The sequence below is a fragment of the Desmodus rotundus genome, chromosome 7 (assembly GCF_022682495.2).
Source record: "Desmodus rotundus isolate HL8 chromosome 7, HLdesRot8A.1, whole genome shotgun sequence".
Taxonomy (NCBI): domain Eukaryota; kingdom Metazoa; phylum Chordata; class Mammalia; order Chiroptera; family Phyllostomidae; genus Desmodus; species Desmodus rotundus.
In genome coordinates, this window is record NC_071393.1 from 119,472,452 (window position 1) to 119,500,084 (window position 27,633).

General features: G+C 41.0%; 1 protein-coding gene across 1 annotated transcript in view; it reads left to right on the plus strand.

The window, feature by feature from the left end:
• The window catches only part of NRXN3 (neurexin 3), a 1,484,332-nt gene that overhangs the window by 708,487 nt on the left and 748,212 nt on the right, over nucleotides 1-27,633 (plus strand). Inside the window, 2 exon segments of the mRNA XM_045201758.2 lie at nucleotides 438-611; nucleotides 16,687-16,806. Coding sequence (XP_045057693.2) covers nucleotides 438-611; nucleotides 16,687-16,806 — 294 coding nt within the window.

Sequence of the window (27,633 nt, forward strand, 5' to 3'; positions counted from 1 at the left end):
TAGTACACCTTCTGTATACTTTTTTTTTTCAAGATAAGGATAGTAACTGTTGCCAAGTTTATGGGCTTTTAGGAAGTTTGATAGAATAAAGTCTGTAAGACCCTCAGCATGCTATTGGTAACAGGCACATAAAATGCACTCAATAGATGGTTTTGTTGAAAATGTTAATCTTTACTGTAAAATGGTAACACTACCTACCTGATAGACTCCATATGGTGATTAAAATTTATGAGATGATGTTTATAAAATAGTAACACATAAGAAATGTTTTCTTCTTTGTACAATGTAGAAACCTGGGCAGTTACTTTGCTTATGCTGTTTTTCTTCCCCAGCTCTGTTACCATTATCTAAATAAATGGTCTCAAGTACATTGGCTTTAGTTGATGAGGTTTCCAGTGCTTTACTCATTTGCTTTTACTACCTACTTTCCTCTCCAGGTGACCTCTACATGGCAGGTCTGGCCCAAGGCATGTACAGCAACCTCCCAAAGCTCGTGGCCTCCCGGGATGGCTTCCAGGGCTGTCTGGCATCTGTGGACTTGAACGGGCGCCTGCCAGACCTCATCAATGATGCCCTCCATCGGAGCGGACAGATCGAGCGTGGCTGTGAAGGTATAGCCTTCTTTTTCGTTGCGCTGTAGCCTTGTTGCAAGCACCCAGCCTCTCCGCTGCCTCTGCCAGTGCCCCCTTCCTCAGTTTACCAGTCCTTTCTGATCCCACTCACCACCCGACATCGCGCCACCATCAGTGTCCTCCTGTCATTGCTGACTGAGTATGTGAAGACATGTGCCACAGGCTCCAGGAATGTATGTTGGCAGATGTCTCCCCAGTGTCACATACTTGCTGATTGAGGACCTGTCTCGGCACTGACATCGGGCTTCTCCTGACTTGTGTCTTTGCTTCCAGTGTGGCTGAAAGGGGGACTTCTATTTATGCTCTAACTCATGGCGAAGTATAAACCAGAGACTTTTATGGATGTCACCATTAACAAAGTGTCTCTTATGTTGCTAATGGTGACTTATTATTTAATGTAAACACAGCAGGAGGTCAGGAAATGATGTCAGAATGCCATGAGGATGGAAGGAAACTAACATTGAGTACTCAGTAGATGTCAGGCTCAGCTAAGCAGAGCTTGGTGTCCTGTGGTGGGCTTGGATATTAAAAAGCCTTGGATTTAGGTCCAGATAGAAGCTCTGGGTAGCTGTGTAACAATTGACAAGTCACATGACCTCTCTGAGCTACATCACTCTCACCTGTAAAATGGGGCAATAAAACTTACCTTGGCAGGTACTGTCCACAGATCAGACACATACATTAAATGCCTGGTACGAACATAGTAAGTACTCAGTAAATGGTAGGATGATTACTTACAGATATTACTTCGTGTGAGACGCGTTCCATGGTGAGACACTGCATACTCACCAGTGCAGCACAACCAACCACGCTCAGCCTGTTTCTCTAGGGGATCCACTGTCTCTTCAGATAGTCACCTAATTTTACAGGTCATCTTGAGTCCCACAGCTCTTTACTATATGGAAAGATAACCTAGTTCTAACCAGCAGAGGGCAGCAGTGAACACTTTCAGCCTTTTTAGAGTTTTTGGGTGGGCTGAAAAGGTGACCGACTCTTACTTAACCACAGAGGCAAAGAGACGTCTGGCCTGCCCCCAGGATCTGCGTGTTCTTTTGTCTGGTTGAGCCTCATGGTCCTTTGTGCAGTCCGTTGTGTCTCCTTGTGCCCCTCATTCATTTACTGCAGCGATTTTCAACATTTTTCATCTCGTGGCACACATCTTTAGTCAACTTACGATTAAAATTCTGTGGCACACCAAAAAAAGATATAATTTTGATTCATTCACACCAGACGGCTATTGTTGTGTTGGCTGTTGTCATTTTTTTATTTGACACTCTAAGAGTAAAGAGGTCAGTGCCCCTGACTAAATAGTCAGATATCGCATGCTTTAAAAATTATTGCGGCACACGGGTTGAAAATCGCTGATTTAGTACATCAAACCTGTTCATTCATCTCCTGCATCCAGCTTCATTTTTCACTCTGTTCTTAACCAGCTTTCATCCGGGTTTGCTTGCCACCTTGAAGCATATTTTTATAAAAGCTTCCCATTGGCTTCCCGGGCTGATTTGTAGTATGGAACTTATTTCTATTCTCCCATGAGGCATTAGTAATAAGGCTGATTGCAGTTTCCCTTAGCCAGGAATACCCCTGGCCTGATCTGGGGCGGGGGGTGCGTGTATCAGTGTCAGAAAGTTGGGAATCACCAAGCACTTAAAGCAGCCCCTTTGCTTCTTCCCCTGGGAATGAGCAATTTCCATTAACTCAAGAACTTTTGCCTTATTGCCCTGCTTTTAGTCCTTTTGGGTGTTAGAAGGCAATCCTGAAATAGATGCAGCATTTGGGAATTAAATTGGGTGTCTTAAATTACAAGATTGTGGAATGATAATAAATCCAATTATCCTGGAATAATTCATCATAGCAGGTTACATCATGTTATAAAAGCACATATTAAAAAGCAAACAGCACTTTCCAAATCTTAAAGATTTTTATCATGCCATCATCAGTTCTGTGGATTAAAAACTTAACAGGGATCATCCACTTAACTGTACAGCAAGGTGCCTGGTAGAAATATAATGAGTTACATATGTAATTTTTAAAATTTTTCTGGTAACTGCATTTTAAAAATGTAGAACTTGGCAATTAATTTTATTTTTATTTAATTTAGATCAACATATCCCAAATATTACCATTTCAGCTGTTAAGACATTTTACTTTTTTTCCCATACTCAGACTTGAAAGCCGAGTGTGTATTTTACACTAGTAGCACGCCCCAGTTCAGACCACACACCTTAAAGTGCTCGATGGTCACATGTGTCTGTGGCCACGGTTTTGGAAGCACAATTCTATAGATTATAAAATCAGAGTGTAAGGACATAAAGCTGTAGTATTGGTTAAAGGAAGTCTAAACTAACTCTTATGAAAGTGGATTAAAGTGTATAGTATAAAGAGGGGAATGGATCCTAGTTAAGAAAGTTTTAAGAAAAGCAGAAAGGGCATTTGTGAAAAGAAATTACCCATTACATTGGAGGAAATGTTCCTGTCCGTCCCTACACCGCTATGTGCATTTCTGTGTGACTCATCCCGGGCATTATGGTGGGTTCTGACCTTCCTCTGAGGATGGGTGATTGTTCAAAGCTGAATATGGCTCTGCCATCTGAATCTATGGCAAGTCCCATGGGCCTAATAACACTGCACTCTATTGCCATGGAGATAATTGCGATTGTTACCCAGAGCGCATTATGACTGCCCCGCTGGGGGGCATGAAGTGGAGGATGAGTGCTGAGGGAAGAAGGTCCTTGTTTATTGTACACAGATGACTTGGATAATTAGCCTAAGTGGCCAGGAAAAATGGCCAAGAAGTGGGTTAAGGCATAAATTGCTGTCATTGGGAATTTGCACCATGGTGAAAAAGCCCTTCTAAGAGATCCCAGGAGCTCTTTAGGGTGCTGTGGAAGATGATGGGGGGCAGGAATCAAGGACGTAGAACCTTGGAGATGCTGCAAAAAGTGTAGTTGTCATTCTGAAGCTCTGTATAGAGTAGGAGGCCCTCAAGAAGGCCTTTGAGTGTCAGGCAGTATGGGGATCACAGGAAATACAACTAATTTCTTGATTTATCATTTCTGTGTATAGAATAGGAAACAGATAGGGGGTGATGAGTCATTATTAAGAACCAAGACCTGAATCTCTTCAAGATGTTAAATACATTTTATTCTCACATATCTGGGGTACATAGGCCAAGATATATCATAGGGCCTTGTCAATGTCATTGATAATGACACTTCAAGATGCTTAATTAGCAAATGTATTGCTTTCCCTATAATATCTAACCCAAAATAGTTCAAAATTATCTTAAAAACATGTTAACGCAATACTCATTGGCTCTCCATTGTTTATACTAAGAAAAAACCCACAACATTTTGAACAAGGTTTTCACTTTATATGCAGAGTATATAATTTAGATTAAGTGTTATTTCTGGACAACTGTTAGCCAAAATCTAACAGTGACTCACACCCTCTTAATCTGGGCTAAGACTTTTAACCCAGATTCAAAAATTCAGAATTTTACAATGATGCCTGATTCAATACTCAGCCGGTAAATATCTTTCTCCCTGGTGGCCAGCTTTGCTACAGAGGCCCTTATTGGCTAGAAATGCAATCGCAGATGGTAAACACCTGACAGAAACACCATTCTTCGTTTTGAGATTGGCACAAATGAAGTAAAAGGACATCGTTTTGGTGTCTTTTTTGCCCACAGCCATTTGGATTTAGCTATATTTTTATAAATAAATCGAGCTGTTTGGTAGCCCCAAATCACCTTGCCCAGATGCCCTTGGTACAAATGCCCATTTGTAGTGCTACATTCCTTGGTGTCATTTTCAGGAGGTTACATGGACTGCTCCCAAGTGACTCTTCCATGCTTAACTCCTACATGTGCAGAATTATTTTTGTGGGCTCTGGTTGTGCACATGTGTCTTTCAGTCTAACCATGCACTACCCTTATTCCTTGATGTTTATCCTGACTGATGGAGGATCATTTTTCTGGACCATATGCCTGGGGGTTGGCTGTGTGTATGGGGGAAGGCTCTTGTGACCACTGCTTGTGCTTTGTCAAGTCTAGTGTCCCCCCCTCCTGCCCCCATCCCTGCTCTGCTCACATGGCTCTGACGAAGCCTGCTCTGCCCTGGTCTGTGCACCCCCCGTCTGTGCTGTCTCTGGAGAACCTGTAGAGCATTTCAATTGTCTGTTTGAGTGATGTCGGTTATGCTGATTGTAATTTCATTTCTGTAATGTTGCCCTGGTTTACTCTACCTCTAACTAACCTCTGGTTATTGTTTCCACCTTTTCTGTTCTTTTGCTAACAAAGTTGCGTTGACCAAAGCTGACCTGCAAGGTAGAGAAGGTTCTTGTTCCCATTATCCCTTTGGACTGAAAGGTGCCCTGTGTAACCCTTGGTATCTTTTCTTTAGAGGTCTTCAGGCTGTCACACCTCTTGGACAGCGGCGGTTGTGGGAGGGGGCTGAACTCTGTGTTCTTCACAAAGAATGGCAGAAAACCCAGATCCATGCATAAAAAAATGATGACAAAGGCAAGACAGGAACGTGCTTCTGTTTGGGGGGAACCTTAAAGAGGTTTGACAGCATCCCGTAAGGTGACTACTCACAATCACATTAATCTACTTCTGGAAATGGTCAAACGCCTCTCCCAGTGGTTGCCATGGAGGGGTTGTCTCTTTCTAATTTATTCACTATAGATAGGGGGTAGCACTTGTAAAAAGGAAAAGGAAAAAAGGCCACTTGAGTTCTTAATTTATTATTTTCTGGGTCAGGGAGGTCATCTCTCAGAGCAGGACTTTGGAATGCTTGGGCAAGAGAATGTCAGTTTCTCTGAACTTATTTTAAGAAAGTATTTTTAGGCATTTGGGTGATATTAATATCATTAAAGCATTCTAGAGATTTATATTTCCTATTGGGGATTTTGGTTGAGCACTTTAATTTCCTGTTTTGTAATCTAAAGAAAAACACATTCCCGGGGAAGAAGAGAATCTGTTGATTTTATCCTGAATACTCTTTAAAATGCCTTCACGAGAAATCTCAGTGAATCAACAGCAGAAACTGCCTCTTCTGCCATTTGAAGGGGCATCTTCCCAAGTCAGTAATGGTTCGCTGGCCCTGTCTTGTCAGGCTGCTTTGACTCAGAATAGTGAGCCAGGCACAGGCTGTTCAGTTATCTTTTGGCTGATAGCTATGCAGAGGACTGGGCTTCAGACGGTCTCTGTACAGTCTGCAATCAGCAAAAACTGTGAGATGTGATTAAGACAAAAATAGCTTTAAAAATGACTTTTCACGTGAAAGATCATTCACTTTGCAGTGACTGGTTGTATGTCTCGCAGGGTAGCCAGTACAAGTGTCTGTCTCTTGGGTGCACATCAACTAATAAGGCCTTTCTCTAGCCATTGTAATAACTTTTTTTCCTTCATCCCCTTTTAGCGGATTTACATATATGCCAATATATAATATATAATTAATGAAAAGAACCAACTGGATTAGTATTTTGAAGTCCAAGGTGGCTGTGGAACAGCTTTCATTTTCAAAGTATCTAGGCCCCTTTTAGAGATACTGAAGGCTGTTGTGTTAAGACATCCTGTTTAATTGTCAGAATAGGTCTACGTGGCACTGTGGAAATGCAAGGGAGGGAGCAGGGATGGGGGCAGGATCTGATCTACACTGAGAGGCAGTCCAGGGTTGTCCTAGCTCCTCACGAACAGATCTTCTAGATAAAACTGGACAACAGTATCTGATTGCAGGCTACCATTTCTTCATGGTAAGCACTATATGGATTTTGAATCCCCAGAACCGAGCACAGGTCTTCTTACATGGGGACTCCACATGTAGAAAAATGGTCTTCAGGTTTCCACTCAAAGGAAAACGATTTGTGTGAACTGTACAAAGCACTGGTTGATTTCTACACCCACTGTAAGTTGTGCAGATACAGATTTGGGGGGACAATAGTCTAGAGTTTCTTCACTTTCCCATTTATAGAAGCAGTCCAGTCACTTGGATGGTTTTTGTGTTATTATTCCATTGTTGCAATGACTCGGCAGTCTCTTTGTTTGTGGCAGGAGCTATTTTTCTTTGTAATTATTTTGGGTCATCTTACTCTTTTCCCATTTTATGGCAAAAGACCTTCATGATGAAAATGCCTTTACTTTTTGTTTTCCTGACATTGCAGCAACCTGTGGGCACAGATAGTGCCACTCACCGCTGAGTGTAAGGGTGGAAAAAAACACATGATGGGGGAATGAGATAGTCTGGAACGGGGAGGCAACTGGTATTCAGAAAGAAAAGAGATCTAAAAAGTGAACTAATGAGTCTGGACAGATCGACAGCTTCCATCTTCTTGTCACCGTGTTTTTAGGGTGATGTTTTTCTTTCTTTCTTTCTTTTGAAATCTTATTAATTTATTTGAACTTCTTCAGTGATTGTGCTGTTGAATTTAACAGGAACTCCGCTACTCCCATGTAACAGGCACTCAGCTAGGTACTGGAGTTACAGCTGGAATACGGTCTCTGACTTTAAAGAAATCAGGAGGCGGTCAGCCAGGAACCGCAGCACGGAGTGCAAACTGCTCTGCCGGAGTGGACCTGGAGCACACCATGAGAGTGTGCAGGAGGGCCGCTGGGCTGTGTGAGGCGACCGTGGCTGCTTACGGCGGGTGCTCAGAGATTTTCTCATGCCGAGTTGGAGCTGAGTCTGAAAGACAACATGTGTTAGGGGGATGGGAGAGGGGAGCACATTCCAGAGCTTGGCCAGTTTAGGGACCTACAAGAAGCTCAGTTTGGCAAAAATAATATGCCTGTAGGGATGTAGTCAAAGATGAGGGGTAGGATGGAGACAGGCGAAGACAGGCTTTCTGTGTAAGGAATTGGACTTCACCACTAGGCACTATAAGGAGACTTGGGTGCAGTTTTCACTTTATCAAGATCACTGGCAGCAGGCGGCAGAATGGATGAGAAGGACAGGAATCAGAAGCAAAGACCAGAGTTAGGAGGGAAGTAGCATATTTCAAGACAGAGGGAAGAGGCGTGAGCCTAATGCTTGTTACTTTAACTGGCTACAAAGGTACCTGTGTTTCCCTCCCAGATCAACCCTCTGAGGAGTGAGGAAGAAAATGAGCTTTTTCTCCTGTTCATTTTTCCGCCACCCCACAGTGTTACTCTGTTCAGAAGCCGATGCATTTACACATTATGACAAAAGGTGTCAAGGAAGCACTGCACCGACCAGGTCGATTTTGCATCCCTTCAGGCTAGGAGAGGGATTGGGATGGGAGGTGTTTCCCTGCTGGGAGGTGCAGTCCTTTGAATCTCAGGGTGCCTTGCACAGAATGACAGTCTGTGGCCCTTTCAGAAGTAGTTTTCTAATTTCTATTTATTTGCAAAAGGGTATCCCTGGAGAGGAAGAGGTTCCCTAAAAGCCCGTCCATGTGAGAAAGGAGCTGCACAACTATAAAAAAGTATTGTTTGACCTTTAGGAGTGAGGCAGATGACTCATAAACTATGAGACATAAAGGAGTAGTTCTTTATAGGGTTAGGTGATTAATCAGAATATCTTCTCCCCACTTTCTATTCTAATTCCCCTAGCTACTTTTATTTCTGGAGTTGAATACCTTCTTTGTAGTAATGTATGTTGTCCCTTTGCCCCAACAGTAGCTAGGTGGTGGTGGGTAGGGATTCATGAGGTCGGGTTCTAAGTGCTGTGTATCTGAAGTCAATAAGTGTATGGGATTTGGATGCCTTGAAAGCCTAAAGATCCTTTCAAGTCATTTTAGACGAGTTGACATCAGCCAAACACATCTAGTATGTAAAGTGCATTTTAGTTCTCCACCTTTCTTGACTGTGAAGACTATAGTTCCCCACATCATTTTTTCCCAAAGCAAAGGGCTGCTTCATATTCACCATTGTATTTCACATAATAAAATGTAGCCTTTGACCTAATACAGATCAGTTCCTCAAATGCGTTGCATTAGGGGAAATAAGAAAGACAGGAATTAAATGAAATTCCCACAGTGGTTCCTGCCTCTTATTCGTCAACGCTATGTACCAGGTTTCTCACAGGAGAACTGTGTGATGATGACTTTTACCACCTCAATGTGTCTTATTTCTGGACTACAGATTGACTCCAGACCAAACTAAAATGGGTGGAGACAGCTTGATTTTCCTTCCCCACGGAATTGATAATACCCTCCATTGAGGGTCTTCTTAGCGTAGGCACACGCTCAATAAAGACTTGACATATTGTTGTCCATTATGGCCACAGCCTTGTTTGGTAGATGTTGTCACCAGTTCACGGATGACTGTGTAAGCTTTGCATATGTTATCTCATTTAATGCTCGCACCATGTAAGGTAGTAATAGTTTCCATCTCTTCTATCAGATGAGGAAACAGGTTCAGAGAATTTAGGTAGCTAGCCCAGGGTCACATTGCTAGTAAGTGATTTGGAGCCTGTGACCTTTTCCCTCCTGTGTCGTACAATGTGAGTCTGGATTTGCCTATTTCCAAAGCAGAAACAGTACACGGATGACCAGAGTATCTGGGAGTGTCCTCCAACCTGATTTTATGGTACATGGTTTTCACAGCAATACTGTTTCACTAAGTTCTAGATGATATTTGCACAGTTATAGTAAAGCAAAGTATTTAAAATTACCTGTCCTTTTGTCAAGCCTGGCCTTCGGAACCCATTTTCTCTCTCTGTCTGTTAAATGCACTCTCTATTACTCCAATAGGCTGCTCTGTCAGTGCTGGGACAGGAAGGAAACATGGAAAATGAGGCCTCAGTTTCCATTTTCTGAAGGAGCATTGACTTCTAAGGGCCTGTTTGTGGTTTTTTTTAAAAAGAAGGAATGATTTAATCACTTGACCGTTGTGCCCCAGGACCCTCTGAAAATAGGGTAGTTTGAACAAGATGCCTTTCTGGTGCCAGCCATTCTGTCACCTTCAGAAATACCCCACCAAGGCAGCCATCGACTCCTACCTCTCCACTGTCACGGAAGCGTCCCTTGGGGAAATAGCTTTACTCACAAAGTGGAACAGTATTTGGCCATTCGTTGGCCATCAAGAGCAGTGCTGGCGTGAGCAGAGGAGTTTTCAGAAATTTCGCAGGCTGGTTGACATCACTTAACATGAATTAGTTTGAAGTTAGTTGTGGTGGGAGTATTTTTACACTCTGAAAATCAGGTTTCAGAAATGTTACAGATCAGGTTTTGTTATTTATTTTCTCCTGGAGTCTGGTTGTTTAATATTGACCAGCATGGGGTCAGTCCAAGGCCATTGGAGATAAAGACCTCATGAGGGCGTCTTGGTTTCAACCAATTTCCACACCCATCTTGACTTATTCATATCTAATGTTTGATGAGAGAGCTGACGTGAGAATCAGGGTCTTATTGAAACTGCCCCAGGATCAGATTTTTTCCGGGCATTTTCACTCATCATCCTATCTAAGGGACACTTCTGACCCCTCATTTGAAAAGGGCATGCTTGATAAAGAGCAGCTTCAGTGCCTGTTGAGCACTAGCAAGGCATCGATCCTTGCCTTCGGGACAAAAAAGGAAGATTTGGGGAATGCAGCTGCTCTTAGCTCTTTCTGCCAATAAAATTTTATAACAACATTTAGGGCCCTGTTCTTCGGCTTTGCTTAATCTTCTTTAAAATGGGAAGTAGAGCATCCGCTTCTCAGTTGTCTCTCTATGAAGAAAGACACTTGACACATTTAGGGATCATTGTTTTCTTATTTTAAAATTAAATAGAAGTGAATTGGGTTTTTGCCAATTAAAAAGGGATGAATCTTATGTTGTCTGTGAATTACTGTCTTCAGAAAAGCCAAGAAGATCCAAAACTGTCCATGTAGAAATACTTCTAAGAGCTATAGAAGTAGTTTTCTTAGGACCAAAACGCGTAGCTAAGTAAGTAGGCTGTTTCCAATGTCACAAATACCCTCCCTGAAGCCTCAGCACTTTGATTATTGATTATACTCTAGCCGTGGAAGTTATAGATTGCTCAGGAGTTGGTAAGGGCCTTTCACAGGTACACACACATACATACATGCATATACACAAATGCGTGTATCTATATGTAGTCATCTTCCTTTTTCTATTCTTTCTTTTCCTTCCTTCCTACCCAATTGCTGCTCACTCCTCTCTCCATGAAGCAGTGTAAATTTTAAAAGGTAAAAGTGGAAATGTTTATACACTTACCAAGAGTGGAAAACAAAGTTGAAGGTGGAAGATGAGATCTCTGAAGACAATCTACAGCATTTCTCATAAGTCTCTTCCCTGGAGCAGCTATGCTTTGTGAGGGGTGGAAAAACACTTTTGTTGGCACAAAGTTCTGTGATAATACTTCTCATTCAGGTTTCACTCATAGATTCTAAGCCCTTTGACAAACAACTCATGCTTTGAGATTAAAGACAATGAATATTGTTAAACCATCTTCACCTGGTGCCTACAACTGGTCTACCAGCCTCCAAGATGAATGGACATTGGGAATCAGACCAGATGCATCACTCCCAGGCTTCCCACTCACCAAGCTCACTTCCCCAATATGGCCAGGACCAGCTGGTGCTGGTTTAGCAATATTTGTCCATTTTAAATTGGGGTATTTGAGGCATAGCTTGGTTAAGTCCTACTTGGGCACTAACAGAAGGCAAATGCACTCTGATCCAAATGTCCTCTGCCTCAGGCAGCACGTCTGTCTCAAGGACCTACAAGTAATGAAAGACACTTTGTCAACTCCTGATTTTCCAGACCATGACGAGGAGTTGACTGAATCCATTTGCATGTACTGCATAGGTGGATTTCAGCAGTAACACGCATGTCTGGGACAGTTCTTAAAGACAGAAACAATCCCACGTTCAAGCAGAATGATAAGAAATTTGTGGCAGCCATCAAAGTTATCTCAGAAAAAAAATAAAGGAAAAAAGACACAATGTGATCCTTCCCAGTGAACTAACAAGAGAACTGGGAGGTAGAGATCGAAGGGCTAACAACAGCAACTACGTATTTTGTTTTTCATGCATACTTCTCTTGCTTTATCACTTTTCCTACTAGACAAAGAAAAGTCACCATTTTCTCTCAAAAGTTTACGTGATTACTTTAGTAACGGCTGATTACACATCAAATACAAAAGTAGTGTATACTGTCCCTATATCGGGGTTCCCTAAAGCCTTGGCACTGTTTTTGTTAATAATAATAATAATAAAAGGTTTATGTTATCTTATAATATTTGGAATTTTAGGTTGATTTGGAATAATATTTTAGATAAAATTTTTATTATTAAATCATTAGAAATGTCTGTCACATTTATAAACATGCATACAGATTTTTGTTCATATAATTGGATGAAAGAGACCTTCCTGTTAGTTTTTAACTGAATTTTGTATTGAAATGGCATTTGGACATTTTTCTCATTAAAAAAACCACATTGCTACATTAAAATGTCATCCCTCTCTGTCTGTAGGTTAGAAATACCTTTTTAAGTTGCCGTTGTTCCTCAGTGTCAATACACCCCCCGCTCTGTATCACCCACGTCCATAGATGTTAGGTGCACCTGCTGTGGAGTTAGTGAGCTTGTGTTTGAAACCTCGCTCTGCTACGTGTGTGGGACCTTGCAAATAACCACCTAACTTTTCTCTGACTCAGTTTACTTTTCTAAAATCCTTGCCTTCCGACTCAGTCAGCAGTCAAGAAATTACTTTATTTTTGAAATTCTGTATATCTTCATGAGTAAGTTATTCTTGTTTTTCTGATTCTTTAAGAGTTTTAACTATAGCTGCTTCAGCATATGTTTATGAGATTATTTGAATTACTATCTGAAATGCACTTAGTACCGTGTCTGGCACATCTGTGCATGTGCCTTGTTGTTTTGTTGTGGGTTTATGTTCTTGCTCTTATTTCTACAGATTATCTTCTATCAATGGATGTGCAGTTAGAATGAAACTTCTTTTTCGGTTTGTTTCTCTGATTTCTTCTTTTTCTTCTCTTCTCTTCTCTTCTCTTCTCTTCTCTTTTCTTTTCTTTTCTTTTCTTTTCCTCCCTCCCTCCCTCCATCCCTTCCTTCCTTTCTTCCTTCCTTCTCTCTCAGACATTCCTATGTATGAGAAATAGATACAATGAGATGAAATGCCGTCTGTTCAGGAAAGGATGTACTTAAATAGTTTGAAGTAAGAATAGGAAGGAACTTATATTATCATCTTGACAATGTTTTAGAGTTTATCCCAACCTTTCTTCCATTCAACACAGTTACTGCATACCGTCTGTGGGCTTTGGGGACATAAAAGAGTCCTTGTCTCAGCATCTGATGAGATTGAATAAGTCTAATAGTTATCTCAGGGGAGGAAATGTGATCAACTAAATCCACCCCAAAGGAAAAGCTTTGTTCCAAACAGAAAATTGTTCATACAAGCTGATGGTACATGCTATGGGTGAATTGTGAGTTAGGAAAACTACTCGGCCTTATGTCATGAAAGAATGACTTTATTTCTTTAATCTTTGGTTCTTTTGTTCTTTTTGTATTCCACAGTATTTTCTGGGCCCTTACTTTATACAAAATATTTTACCAGTATTTAGAGACATGAAAGTAAGCAAAAGAAACAAGAATTTACTCTCAAAGGGCTTATATTCCATAGGATGAGACAGACGATAAAGGATTTAATAAATAACTTATCTCCAGGCCATGTCGTTGCAAGTTGAATAAACACAGAAATATGATGGGGAGTAAAATAAATGCTGGTGGGGACTTTTAAAAATAAGATAGTCTGAAAAATGCCCATTTGGAGCTGAAACTTAAAGAATGAGAATGAACCAGTCATTTGGAAAACTGCAAAAGTACCTTCCAGGAAGTGGGTCGAACAAGAGGAAAAGACGTTGAAGGTAGGGATGGCCTTGATGTGTGAGAGCAGAGGTCCTGCAATGTAAGCAGACCTTGGAACCACCCAGGGGGCAAGTCACAGGTAATTCCAGTTGGTAGATGTTGCAGGTGCTGCTGATTTGGGGCCCACACTGTGAACACTCCTGTGCTAGAGAGGAATTAAAAGGAGGAAGGGGTGGCTTGAATACTGTGAGCTGGGGGCCAGGAGGAGGAAATGAGGCTGGAGAAGGAAGCAAATGCCCTAGGGTGTCAGCCTGGAAAGACTGTACAAGTGTAGTCTCAGATGGATCAGAAGTCCTTGCAGGTTCCCACGGAGACTGCTCTTGTTCTCAGATGGTTACAGCGTAGTGTTCAGGGATTATCGGATTCTGCATCGTGCTCTTCTTTAGTGCATGCGAAACAAATTCCATGGGATTTGGAAATAACCTACAGTTCCCTCTGGATTTGCTTCCTGAGCAACCTTTGACAAATGGAACAGATTGCTCACTTTGCAGAGCACAGACGTTCTCCCACGCTCAGGTTTTGGAAGTATGAGACATAGGCAAATCAGGCGGCTGCAATTCAGATCAGCTCAACATTTACAGAAACACTTTCTCTGCATCTGGCACAGTGCACTTAGTGCAGCAAGGACGTGATGAAAGCATATTACGTGATCTCTAACAGCACGCAGCATTTAGTCTTTTGGGGATAGAGAGCAAAAAGCCCACATGAGACGATTAGAGGATTATGTAAGCAGAGGACAGTGCAATGTGTAATAACGTGTTAAATGGAATATTATCATATGCAAAAGTTAATGAGACAAATTGTAAGTGCTGTGGCCACTAGAAGGGAGAGAATTGTTTGAAGTTACTGGGGAATGTTTCATGAGCAGGAGTCATTTGAAAATGGTTGAAATTTGGCTAGAGGGGAGAGAAATGCATGGAAAAGCCTTTGCCTTCAGTTTCAATCAACATGCAAAGAATTATGTTTTCCCAAAGATTTTGCTGTTCTGACTTTCAAGGGGGAAAGCCTTCCATGTGTTTCTGATTCTGAGTTCAATTGAATTACCAGCCCATTGTCTGGTGAGAGCTGTTTGGTCAGGGAGCCTGTGGACTTCTGAGAAGCTTTTATCCTTTGAAAGAAGCTGTCCTGATTTGCTATTGTTAGTGAAACTTGTACGACACAATACTCAAGTTTAAGACCCACTGAGAACATGACCATGTACCTCCTTTCATCTCCACATGGGGGAACCACATGGCATACCCGGCCTGTGGAAGCTCAGCAGCAGGCTGCTCCCCAGTGTTAGTAATTGTCTTGAACTCCCTTATGTCACATCCTACGAGCTTTGTACTGGGAGCGATGCCCTAGACTGCTTTCACCCTTCGTGAATAAGTATAAAATATCTCGCACCCAGAAGACGAACCCTTCGTAGTCATGCATCTTTCAAACATGCATCCTCAGGACCCTGCATACTTATGTTTCAATCCCTTGTGCCTGTGTGAGTCTTAGCTTGGAATTTGTGAAATGTTCCCTTAGGGTAATGGGTATATTTTCACTCTGTCAAGTTTTGTTTTTTTTTTTTAATCAGATCCTAACTAATACATTTAGTGACTCAAAAGGCTCACTTGCTTTGCTGAGGCTGTCTGGGAAATTCAGATTATCCTAAATATTAGGATATTTCCTATTAGCTCAGGTAATTCCAAAGGTTCTTTAATCCCAAGGTTGAGGGAAAAGAGAGAATTGAAAAAGGGATAATGGTAAAGAGAGGCCTGGCTGACCGAAAAAGAGACTATGATGGCAATTTGAAAGACAGAGATTGCCAAACTTTTTCACTTGCTCATTCAGATCCAGAAAAGGTTTTGAGAATGCCTTCCAAAAGGTATACATACTTAGATATATGTACATGTATCATTATAGTTATGCTACTTGTATATGAAAGACACACAGAAATAAATATAATAAAGAATGTAATTTTTAAAATGAGCATAATTTCTAATACAGTCATACCTCAGCACTTTTTGGCTTCAGAACTCATCAAACCCTGTACTCATTGCATTTTGATGAGAAAAAAATGTGTCAGCATTGGGCTCTTGCTCCCCTCTTGGTGCCCCTCTCTCCCTATGAAACAGAGGTCGAGGTGTCAGTGACACGGTAGCTCACAAAGATTTTAGCACTGGTTGGTTTCGGCAAGCGTCACAAGTTCAGCAACGAATTAACGATGAGTACCAAGGTGTCCCTGTACATTCTTTCCAAACTTCACGTAACTCTCTTTTGTATCCTCGGGTGTCCGGGCACCGTGTTTGAACAAACCTGTTTACACTCCAGTGTAAACCTGTACAGCAGCAGTACAGTTCTCAAAAGCCAGTCTGCGTTGCGATCTCCTACAAGCTTACGAAAACACAGATTTCTGCCTCCCCCTCACCAATGTTTCTAATTCAGTGGGTCTGGGGGGGGGGCAAGAATTTGCATTTCTAATAACTTCCTGGGTGATGCTGGTCGGAGGTCTATACTTTGGGAACCACTGACAGAGGTAACTGCTTGGTTCTCACAGTTAGTCTACCAAGTTGGACATCAGGATCCTTTAATTTCCAAATGTGCGACCTTGGGCAAATTATTTTACCTCTCTGAGGATGTTTTCTTAATCTGTGAAATGACAATTACATAGTTACTTAAGTCTTAGAGTCACTGGTGAGCTTAATGAGGCAATGGAGACAAAGTACTTAGTACCCAGTGCTTATGACCCACAGAATACCAGTGCATGTTGGCTGCTATCTCCTCCTCCTCTGAATGATCATGAAAACTCTTTTTATTGCAACGAAGTAGACTTTAGGGACTTTTGTCATTAATTCATGAGAATCATGGGAACATGTTCTGCTTTACCACTATACGTTCAGGAAGCCCATGCTCCAAGTGAGGCCTCTTTCTAGTTCAATGGTAGTGGTGAGGCTCTTCTGCAAAGTCTGCCTAAAAGAGAACAGTGTGTTCAGCCCTCTCCCTCTGTGTGTAACTGTTGACAGTGTGTGGCTAAGTGTATATCTCTGTTGTCTTTTGTATATACCAAATTCTTGTTGCATGATACAGAGTTGACATTTTTGGTGGTTGTGTCTTTGAATGTTTTGGGGCATGAGAATAGTAAATTCAAGTGATTGCTTTGAATCTGATTAATTGTTAACACTTCTCTCTCTACTTTTTCTTCTCTTCCCTTTGATACATTACTAGGACCAAGTACCACCTGCCAGGAAGACTCATGTGCCAACCAGGGGGTCTGTATGCAGCAGTGGGAAGGCTTCACCTGCGACTGTTCCATGACCTCGTATTCTGGAAACCAGTGCAATGATCGTGAGTACAACCTGTTCATACTTGGATTTTTTTTTTTCAATGAGTTTAGAGGTTTAGAGAAACTTTAGGGACATTATATGAAAGGACGGCTCTTCTGAAAGATTCATTAGCAATTTTCTCCTCCAGAAACGGGGAAAATAAAGGACAAGTGCTCTTATGGGAAGAGCAAAGAGACATTTCTTGCTCAGCAATACTAAATGTTTTTCCAGTTGCTTATTCCCAATGTTTCCCTTTTAGATTAGATTACCTGTGACTGAGAAACAAAACAAAAGAATTCAGGCAATATTTGTGTTCTAAGGGGTCCCGTTTTTCATTAATTAAATCATTTGGATAACCATTTTGAGACTCCTATTTGCATTGCATAGAATTTAGAATATGTTTAAGGAATGTATCAATAATAGTTATTTAAAAAAAAATTCTGAACTTAGAGAACTTCTTAGGCCTTTCAAATGATGAAGATGTTCAGACCTCATTATATTTCCCAATTAGAAACATTTAAAGCATCCTCAGTGGGCTTTCCAATGTAACAAAGAGATTCTGGAATCTCTCGGTAAAGTTATTGGTACCTACTTGTTTGTTACATGTGTGTGTATATATATACATGCACGTTCTGTTTACATATTTGGCACATGCACACTCTGTTTATGCGCATCTACTCTGTGAGCACATTTGTATGTGTATATCTGTGCACGTAGTTCATGTTGGTAGAGAGCCGGTTGTTACCTTCGTCCGCTCGCGGGGTTTCAGGCACGTCAGCTGACTTGGCCTAGAAGAAGAAGGATGTCTTGAAGGTGATCCCAGCACTGCTGGTGGAGATGCTTTAATTCTGTGGGACTCTATAACCTGGGCCTCCACTTCCTCCTCATGTGATTGTCCTCACACGGCCGCTTTTAAAGATGCACAAACACTTGAGATTTCTGGGTACTTATTGCAAAGGGATTCATTAAAAGGCCCTGACTCGGTGTGGCCTGCTGACCTGATTTTCTAAATACAGGCTTCGGGGTAGGAGTTTGTTTTACAATCTGAATCAGGCAGTTGGCTTCTTGGATTCATAAAAAAAATAAAATTAAAAAAAGACACAAGATGTTAACTGAGCAAACAGAAAGGCCGTGTTGCAGTTTGCCCATGTGGGAGGAGGAGTCCGTTACAGCTCCATCTCTAGTGTCTATTTGGTTTTCCTTGATTTATTGCTCACCATTATTCACGTGTCTAGCTATCTCTTATTCTGGCTTTTCACTTTCCTCATAGCTTTTTGTCTTCATATGATCTGTCAGTCTCCTAAGATATGCAAAGGAGAAATAAGTGAGGAATCTGGCAATGTAGAGAGAAAATTCTTTGCTACTTACTGATCTAAACGTAAGCATGTGCCTGCATATCTGTAACGCAAAGGACACCTTGTCTGCAGGAGGTTTTGGCGCCAGATTGTTCTTTCCGAGTACTTGGTATTATTGAAAGTCCTGTTTCCACATTTATGATTTGGAACCCCCTGCCCCTCTGAAACGGGCAGTCATGGACCATCCAGAGTACCCTGGAAATTGTGCTGTATGCTTTCCATTCCCTTCAATTTGTCTGCGTAGGACTCACTAGGAGGCTCTATATCCCCCCTACATTGTGGCCTGATGTTTTTCTATCCTCACGAGTTTAGTCCCCATCACACATACACACCACTGCCAGTAGGAAATGGACTGCACGCAGACTGGCAGAAAGGTAAGTTACTTTCGTGGCGGTGAACGTGCCCAGTCTTCAGAAGGTATGTACATATTTTTCTCTCGTTGACAAATTCCTTTCTGTCCCCCAGGCAAGACATTGTTTTCTGCTAAAAACCAAGCAGGATTCTTTCCAGCTTTCTATGATTGTTTCTGATCTAGTAATGTCTTGGTCCAGAATGGGCACTATCATGTTATCCAACTGGAACGATTTGCCAACGTGGAATGAAGTTCTAGGGCGAGGATGGGGGAGGTCAGCCTTCTTCTGTGGCAGTAGCTTCTCATCCTTCAAAAATGTTTCCAAGATATCCAGGCTTAGTATAATATATTTTGCATTTTTAGACTATAAATAATGCAGTTGAATTTTTGATTGTAGAAAACCTCTGAGCCCAAATCCCTAAAAGAACCTGATTGCCTAGTCCCCTCTTGCAGAGTGGACCAGGGCTTCTGTGACTCGGTGGCTGTATGGACAGTGGAGCGAGTACAGTTTAACTGGAGAATGTGAGGAACATATAGAATTCAGATCTACAGAGTTATAGATCTAACTAAAAAGTTTGTATATAAGCTTTTTTTGCATAAACAGTAAGCATTTACTGTGGGTAAAGTTTTAATGAAACCCAACTAAATATGTACAAATGGTAGGTCAATTGTTACAGTGGATGCCTCTTTAATGATTGACATTTAAAGTATAATACTTGGAAGGAACTTCTCTTTTGGAACTGGTATCAGAATCATTTTTTTTTTCTCCTAGAAAATCAACTTCAGTACTTTCCCTCATAGATAATTATTTTCTACGTCAACATTGACCCTTAGAGTTATAATTTGCTGCTTTACCTCACAAACACTTTCAAAAGGAAGTTACCTGGCTAATATTCTATGTGCCTCCCTATGTTAATGACTTCTTGGTAGCTTTGCTTGCACCAGGAGTTGAGCATTAGCTCTCTGCGTCACCAGCAGAAGTAAAAATGGCTCATGTTCATCATTGGCAAAAGCAGTGGGAGGAAAATGCAAGACAGGAGAAACGATAGAGGAAGTGACTAGGAAAAGCGGCAGGTGAGCACAGCCCAGGTGGCCTGGCTTTGATCTCAAGAACAGAGTCAGGGCATGACCTTCTGAGTGGAGTGCCATCCAGGAAATCTGGCCTTGACCCGATTCGTGGGACTATTATATTCTGTAGAATGTTGTATGTATCTAAAATAAATTGTATTCCTTAAGATGCTGTCATGAAACCACATGAATTCATTAGTGATTCAATCTAATGACAAAAGACATTTATTTTCTGGGTGGGGGTAAGGTTTGGATTTCTCATTTTCTGTGAGCGGTTTCTCAGGACAGCAGATTGATCCTTAATTATTGGAAATGAGAACATCTCATTTTATTATTGCACATCCAGGAATAGAACATTGTTCAATAGGGAAATGGCTAGGCTATGATATTTTCCAAAATAAAGTGCTCAGTTAATCATGTGTGGGAAAGTTAATTATATCTGGGGATGACTTGCAAGTTTTTAAAGAAATATTTGCATTTTACAATCTTCTTCCCTTTTCCTAGCATTGGTTCTGTTACCACCTTTGTTATTTATGTGTTCGCCTGTTTGCTAAATTTGGCATTTGCTTGACAACTTTGAGTTGCTGTCCCTTATAAGTGGCTTCCTTGAGTAGAGTTTACATTTAAGAATAGTATCTCATTTAGTATGAGTAGACCAAGCCTGGATGGCTTTAACTCAGTTTATCATTTTCTGTGAAAGCATGGTGGATTGATGAAGGCAGTGGGGGTGAATTCCAGGTTCATTCTTGCAAAGATGGATGCAAAGCTGATGTGATGGTTGTGAAGGTATGACATGTATTCTGCATCTGGTTACCTTGTAACCAGTATTAGTATTCCTTTGTTTTTGGATAGAAACAAAAATCTTCTGATTGGACACTAAAGTATAATTGATTTATTAATTGTCATATAGTTTTATGATGTGACTTTCCATTTCCTGTTATAATAAAATCATAGGGAGTGAGTTTCCTTTAGGTGAATTTTGGGGTCATTTACAATGGAAAAATTATCTCAGAGGCAATTTTGAGTTCATCTGTGATCCCATAAGGACACACAGATGACATTTGCCAAATAAAAATTTTAATTTCTCTTGAAAAATTGAAACTGAGAGGATCGACTTCTTAGAGGGTGCATAACGCCTGCACACCAATCTAAGGATGTTGGGGTTGCATCTTACAAACAACAAAATGGGATCTTGTTGGGGTGGAATCTTACAAGTGTTCTTACAGGGGGATTTTTTCAATATTGGGTTCCTATTGGTATCTTAAATCAGGACTATCTGGGCGATTTTGGTATGTCGTAGCCATTATACCAGCGTGCAAATTGAGAATCCCTTTTCTGTAAAGTATGGCAATGCCACCCCCACGGTCTGCCCATTGTTGAGTCCCCTCTGCTCCAGAACATAGCAAGCTGTTGCACAAAATCCAGCTCCCTTGTGTGTACCCACACATCCACACAAGAGTCATCACGTGGGAGGCGTCTTTGAAAATAGCAGTTTGAAACACCTCACATCTCTTCTCACCACCACGGCTCCCTTTTAGCATGGCCATGACAACTGTTTTAAGTTGTATATAATTTTGGGATCCTGTTAGTGCCTCTGTGCCCTGGAGAAGCAAATGTGGAACAGTCGGCGTGTGGCACACGAGCCCTTAACACACATCATGTTCCTGGATTTAGAAATGGGGTGTGTTTATGATGGCTTTGTGGGGCGAACAGTAGAGGATAAATGTGGGTCTCAGCCCACCCTCACCAGCCAGCTACCTGTGCTACATTGTGGGTTGTGCATTGCGGGCTCCTTGCTGTAGAAATTGCTAGGCTCACACTGGCATGTGATAATAGATGTTCTTTGCTCGCCACAAATCACTAGCAAGCAGCTGTGGATCGTGCAGACAGCGGAGTGCGAAGCGCCTTTTCAGACAGTTCTCTGCTGGAGTGGCTGTTAAGCTGCACTGTTGGCTATTGATTGGCCTTTTGCTTTTTATTTATTGTGTGGGTTTATTTATTTTTTAATGTAGGTTGGCATATTGATTCAATCTGTTAAAAACTCATTTCCCTTCGGGCTTCAGAAAAGATAAGCAATATATGCTCTACTTCGTGGGCAAACAAGGGGACAGACGGGTGCACATTCTGCCTCTTGGGTTTGTACAGGTCAATAATATGAGCCCATGTTGTTATTTGTAGAGCAGTGATTCCCAAGGGTTTCAGGCTGTAATGCATCCGCGCTTTGGGTTATGTGTTTATTTCCTATCTCTGTGTTCACGCCCTGCTTGTCCAGTGTATAAGCCATATTTGAGAAGTTCACAATTAAGACAGTTATTTGCTTCTTAGGACGCACATTATCTTTTGTTCATTCACTCGCTCATCAGATAATCTTTATTCGAAGGTATAACCATGCATAAGGTACCGTTTTGTTCTTTAACACATTATAGTCTACTGGGGAAGACACACGTGAAAGTGCTTCAGTCAAGTGTGAATGGGATGTAGTGAGAAGTCACAAAGTCGAGAGAAGTCAGCTGTCTCTGTGGCTGAGACTCACTGAGAAGAGCTTCTGCTCTTAGGAAAGTTTTCACTGATAAACGAGTCCTGAAGAATTTGTAAGTACTCCCTAAGCAAACATGGTACGGAAGAGGGTTGGGAAGGAGAGATGAGCTGCAGCCACCGTTAACGCTCTGGCTATTTCCTTCAGTCTTTATTCTAAGCGTTTGTATGCTGAGATCACACTCTGTTTAAAATTTGTGCTCTGCTTTATTTTACTATTGTATGATCTGTGCTTCTCAAAAGGTGAAAAGCATTTTCAGATGGCCTAGTCTCCTTTAGTAGAAAGTACCTTATGGTGCTCAGTGCTTTGGGGAAGAATCCCCCACAGTGAGTCTATGGCTGGGTTCTGAATGTGGCTTGATAGGGTCCAAATCTTGATTCATTTCATTGAACCATTGGAGGACATTTATCTTGAAATTTTATTTATATTGAACCAAATTTTTAAAAAGTTGATTCGTAAATTATAAAATATATCATAGTGTAGTCAAATGGATTGGCTTTGGAATGAGACTGCTTTCAATGTGAGCCCTGACGTTAACACTGAAATTGAATGAGCTGCTTAGCCTTTTATGGCTTTGGTGCAGCACAGGAGTGTGATAGGTACTTAATAAATACAAGTAGTGATACTTTTTATTGTAACAAATAATATTAGACTCAAGTTTTTATTATGTTGCTGACACTGTACTTTATAAAAATGATGTCACCCCTTTAATCATCCCAAGTCTCTAAGAAATAGTATTATTTCCTGATAGTACTTCCTACTACTATTGTCCTGATTTTAACAATGGGAAAACCAAGGTCACATAGGAAGAAGCTGAGTGAGGACTTGAACCCCAGTATGTCTGATATGAAAGATCACATTTTTATTAGATTAGCTACGATTTACCTTATTAGAAGTAATAATGGTTTAACCTCCTCATTAAATGCTAGACTAATGTGTGCAATTCCTCACAGACAACCACATTATATAAGAATATAGGGTTGGAAATGCAAGCTCAATGTTACTGGTTATTCAGTTAATTATATTCTGAAATTCTGAACACTTTACATGTTTGTGTTTTAATACTCAAATGAGGCCATTTAGAATGGCTTGACAGCATTTAGAATATCTTTAGGTACCCCAGAATTAATAGAAGAGTGTGCCTCCTGTCCTCAGATATTCCAAATATTTATATTTTCATTCTCTATTAACCTAGATTTCCTGATTTCCATTTTTTAACTTGATTTCAAAATTCCAACACACGTCATAAAACATGGTGGCTGAGACCATTGCATGCAGTGGATGGCCTGTGTTGAAATCCTGACTGCCACTGAATACCTTGGACAAATGAATTCCCCCGTCTCTCTCAAATGTGAACATTTTTAGGTCCTATCTCATTCTGCACGTTCTAAATTGAATTCATAATTGTGAAGTTTGGGACAGGGCACATAATAGCCCCTACAGAACGATTGGCTACTTTTCAATATAGTTTTCAAAAAGGTAAAAACGTACCTTACACAAATATAACTTGTGTACAATTAAAGACACAACTCTCATATAAATATAGAATGAATTGTGTGCCAAAGTTACTTAACTCCTTAACAAGGGAAACAGAAACACGGTAAAAATGTAAGCAGGATAGTTACAGACATTGGAAAAGAATATTAAAACATAAAGTTAGGTTAGGTATAAATCTGGTGAATATCTCACACGGCAAAAGGCCCTTAAGCTTTGGTGTGATCTTCACTACAGAACATTATGTCTCTACTGTACAAAACCTGCAGGCCAGAGAGTCATGTCACCGACTCTGGGTCCCAATTAATAGTAAGCATCAATGTCAAACACAGGGGCGTGTCCCATAGAATTCAATATTCTAGGGCGCACACGTTGAACAGTGTCCCTGTACAACACTGAAAGGACACATGGCTCTCTCTTTGCCTTTCTTGTAAGTTTGGTATAATTTTTATTAAGAGTGTCAGGATCTACTCAATTTCAAATCAGTTTTTACCTGGAATACCTTGCTCATACACAGTTACCTTTTATTATTTAATCACTTAGCTGTGTGCCAATCACTGTGCTGAATTCTTTTATGTCATTTAGTCATTTAAATAAGCCTAGAAAGTTGATACAATTATGATCCCTGTTTCACAGATGAGGGGACTGAGATGCAGAGGTGGCAAGTGACTTGCTCAAGGTCACAAAACTATTAGGTTGAAGGACAAAGATTTAGAGTTATGTTTGACTCAAAAGTCTGGGCTTTCGGCTGCTGATGTCTTCTGAATGTCTCAAGGAAAACTTCTTAATGAAAACTCATCTGGACACAGGGATTTCGAGTCACATTAGCCTCAGAGCTTTCCTTGCATCGATTATACTGTACTTTCTAGTGTCTATGTTGTTATGGGGGGGGAGACATCATTTTCATTTTTTACTTGGTTTATTTTAAATAAAGACATTATTAGGACAGATCTGCTCACATATCAAGATCGGAAGTTGTGTCAGACAAGGACCATTTGCAAATCTTTCAGGTGAAGGAGGCAGGGGTCCTGGGCAGTCACTGAGGCTGGAGTGGCAGCCTGGTGCCACCGTAGGCAGAATCCAGAGGGCAAGACAGATACAAAACTCTCGTGAGCAGGCACTACCAAAGGTAATGCCTGAAGTTGTTTCATTGCATCTGTTTTTTTGTTTTTTTAATTTCTGGGCCCACAGATATTCAGTGCAGCTGAAAGCAGGTAGGGAGATGGCCATTGAGCCCAGAGTCTTCTCAGAGTGAGGATAAGGTACTGGTATCCATGAAAGCAGTTTCATAGGTGCATTGTAGCTTATCACTTGGGGGAGTCACTCTTGTTTATCTATGCCCCTGGTAGCAAGAGGGACAATTTTGTACCTCAAGTCTGCTGTACTGCCAACATTAATAGACACGCAAAATCAAACAGTTTCAGCCAGAGCCTCGACTGCTTGGAGCTTTTGTTTTGCATGGCTCTCCATAAAGAGGAGCCAGGACTCACAGCTAAAACATTCGTTTCTGCAAATCCTGGTTGACTCGTGGACCCATGGTTCAAGGAGAAATAGTCTCCACAATTCAGGGTCCTGTAGTCGTCGGGGATGATTATGAGTTGCTGGAATCTGTGGCCTAACTAATTTCGTTTCAGCCATCTTCAGCATGCTATATTTGTAGACCAATTTTATTGCTTACGTTTAATTATGGCCCATTTATTTCTGGTGTGCTTGGCTAGTTACTTATTGATGGTGATGGCGGTAATCCACTGAGAGCCTATTGGTTCACAGAAGATAATTTTATATTACCTTGTTAGTCACATACAGGTACAATCTCAATGTATTTTTCAATATGGACTTGTAATTTCCTACATTTATTTTCCTCTACATTTATTTGCATTTACATGCAAAGGCAAAAAAGATGTAAACAACTTTATCTTCTCTTGTAAAATAAGGCTAATAAATATAATTTGATTTCCGGCCCTTATTTTTTTTCCCCTGCACTGTTTTTTGAAGGCAGTGCTATGGGCATTCACATTTCAGTTAAGATAAAGGATGGTTTAGATTCCCAGAGAGTTCTCTTCTGCAAAGTCAAGTCCTTCTCTCTAAGGTCACTACTGTTTGAGCCTGTATCAGCATGCTTGAGTTTTGTTTGTTCTTGAAACACTTACAGATGGGATCATACAGTATGAGATCTTTCATTTCTGTTTGCTGTAGCACCATGGAATATTTCAAGGCTTATCCACACCCCTGTGCTTTCCAGCTGCCTTGCTCTCCTGGATCTCAGCTTCTTCCGCTCATCTGGAGAAGTGTGCCTGGGATTTCCCTTCCTGCTCCATGGAGCAGAAATTTCTCCCTAGGGCCACACCAGGACTCATCTTATTTGTTGTCGTCTTCTGGGAATCACTGTCCTTCTTTGCCTGATGTCCAGCGTCTCACAAGCTGTTGTTTCACATTTGTTGTCCTTTCCCTAGCTGATTGAGGTCAGTCATAGATCTGACCTCTATTACTCTATCTAGCTTGGAAATGGGTATCAGCCCATTTCTTTTTACCTGTCTTTCCCATCCCACTTTGGCAGTGTGGGAGGGATAATGACATAAGCCACAAGGTGCTATGCTTCAAGCCATAAGCTCCTAGGGACTATTTCAAGCTTTGCATCAGTCCCAGAACAGTTTTGGTGGTACAGAAACTCGGAGACCTGTCTTTTTGTGTCGAGGTGAGGGGGGAAGATTCTTCAACTCCAGTCATAGACCTTATACAGTCAAAGAGCCTTGGACAGCCAAGGCAGCTGTACACAGCTGGTTAAATACCTGCGACTGTGTCTCCATCAAACATTTCTTCATCTGAGTTTCTTTTACGAGATCCTCATTGCTTCTTTCCTCTGGTCCTTCTGATAACACTTGATTAAGCTCAGTGGGTGCAGGGATTAATTTGGCTCTTATAGCTAGGTGTTCTTATTGTCTTTACCTAGAATCATGGTTTGTTTTCTCACCTACCTTTATCCTGTGGATCTTTGCCACTTGATCTATGTCTGTTTGCCAAATGAAATTAAGAAGTGTTTTCAAACAAAACATTTGAAGACTTCAGGAGAGTGGAGGTCTTTCTATGCCAGGGAGTGTTTTGGTCCTTGACTGTCCATATCTTGATTTTTAGACTCTGGTGGAGACTGATTTTTTTTTATTTGTGTCTACAAAACAAAGGAAGGGACCTTGTGTTGCTGATGCTTTTGGTTTTAACTGACTTTTTTGATGATCAAGTTCGTGCAAGCCGACTGTTGAATACCTGGAAAATGCATAAAAGCACACGGCAATAGAAAAAACATGCATAATTTTAGCAATTATTTATATCACCTTGTTTCAGAATATGCATTGTGTCAGGCATATAATAGATGTTTAAAATATATTTGTTGGGTGAATGACTGAGCCTTACATATTTTCGAAGTCTGAGTTGTGCAGAGGTCTTAGTGTTCTTTTCATGAAATAAATAGCATTCTACCAGGACTGGGCTTTTTTCTTGCCAGAAAGAATGCTTTTAGGCATGCAGGAATTATAATGAGCATCATAATATACAATTTTCTTCTTCAGATGAAAATGGAAATGTCAAGATGTTTTTGTTTCCTTTTTTTTCCTCTCATGCCCTTGTCCCTTCTCACAGGAAGCCTTGCCGTGTCTGAGCAGTTATGTGCAGATGTATCTCCATACAAGTGAAAAGGGTTTGCAGCGGATTGTAGCTGGAGGGAAAGGCCCTTATCATGTGTGTGTGGGAGGAGCCACTGGGGTCTCAGGGTTTTCTTCTGTGGCATCCACTTCCAAAGTGACATGGTGGTTTATTTCACATGATGAAATTCAGTACCTTAAAGATCTAGTGAGACAGCAGGGCTCTTCGGCTTTAACACCATTCATCAATTTCTGCTGAGTTTTATGTTGACTGAAACTATACCATGTGATGGAAGAACTTCAATGCACTGTGTTCTAAAAAATGTGAAACACAAAGGTGTTAGGTGGTTGTACATCCTGGGTTGCAAAAGCTTTATATCTCTGCAGGAGAATTTTGCCAAACCTGATC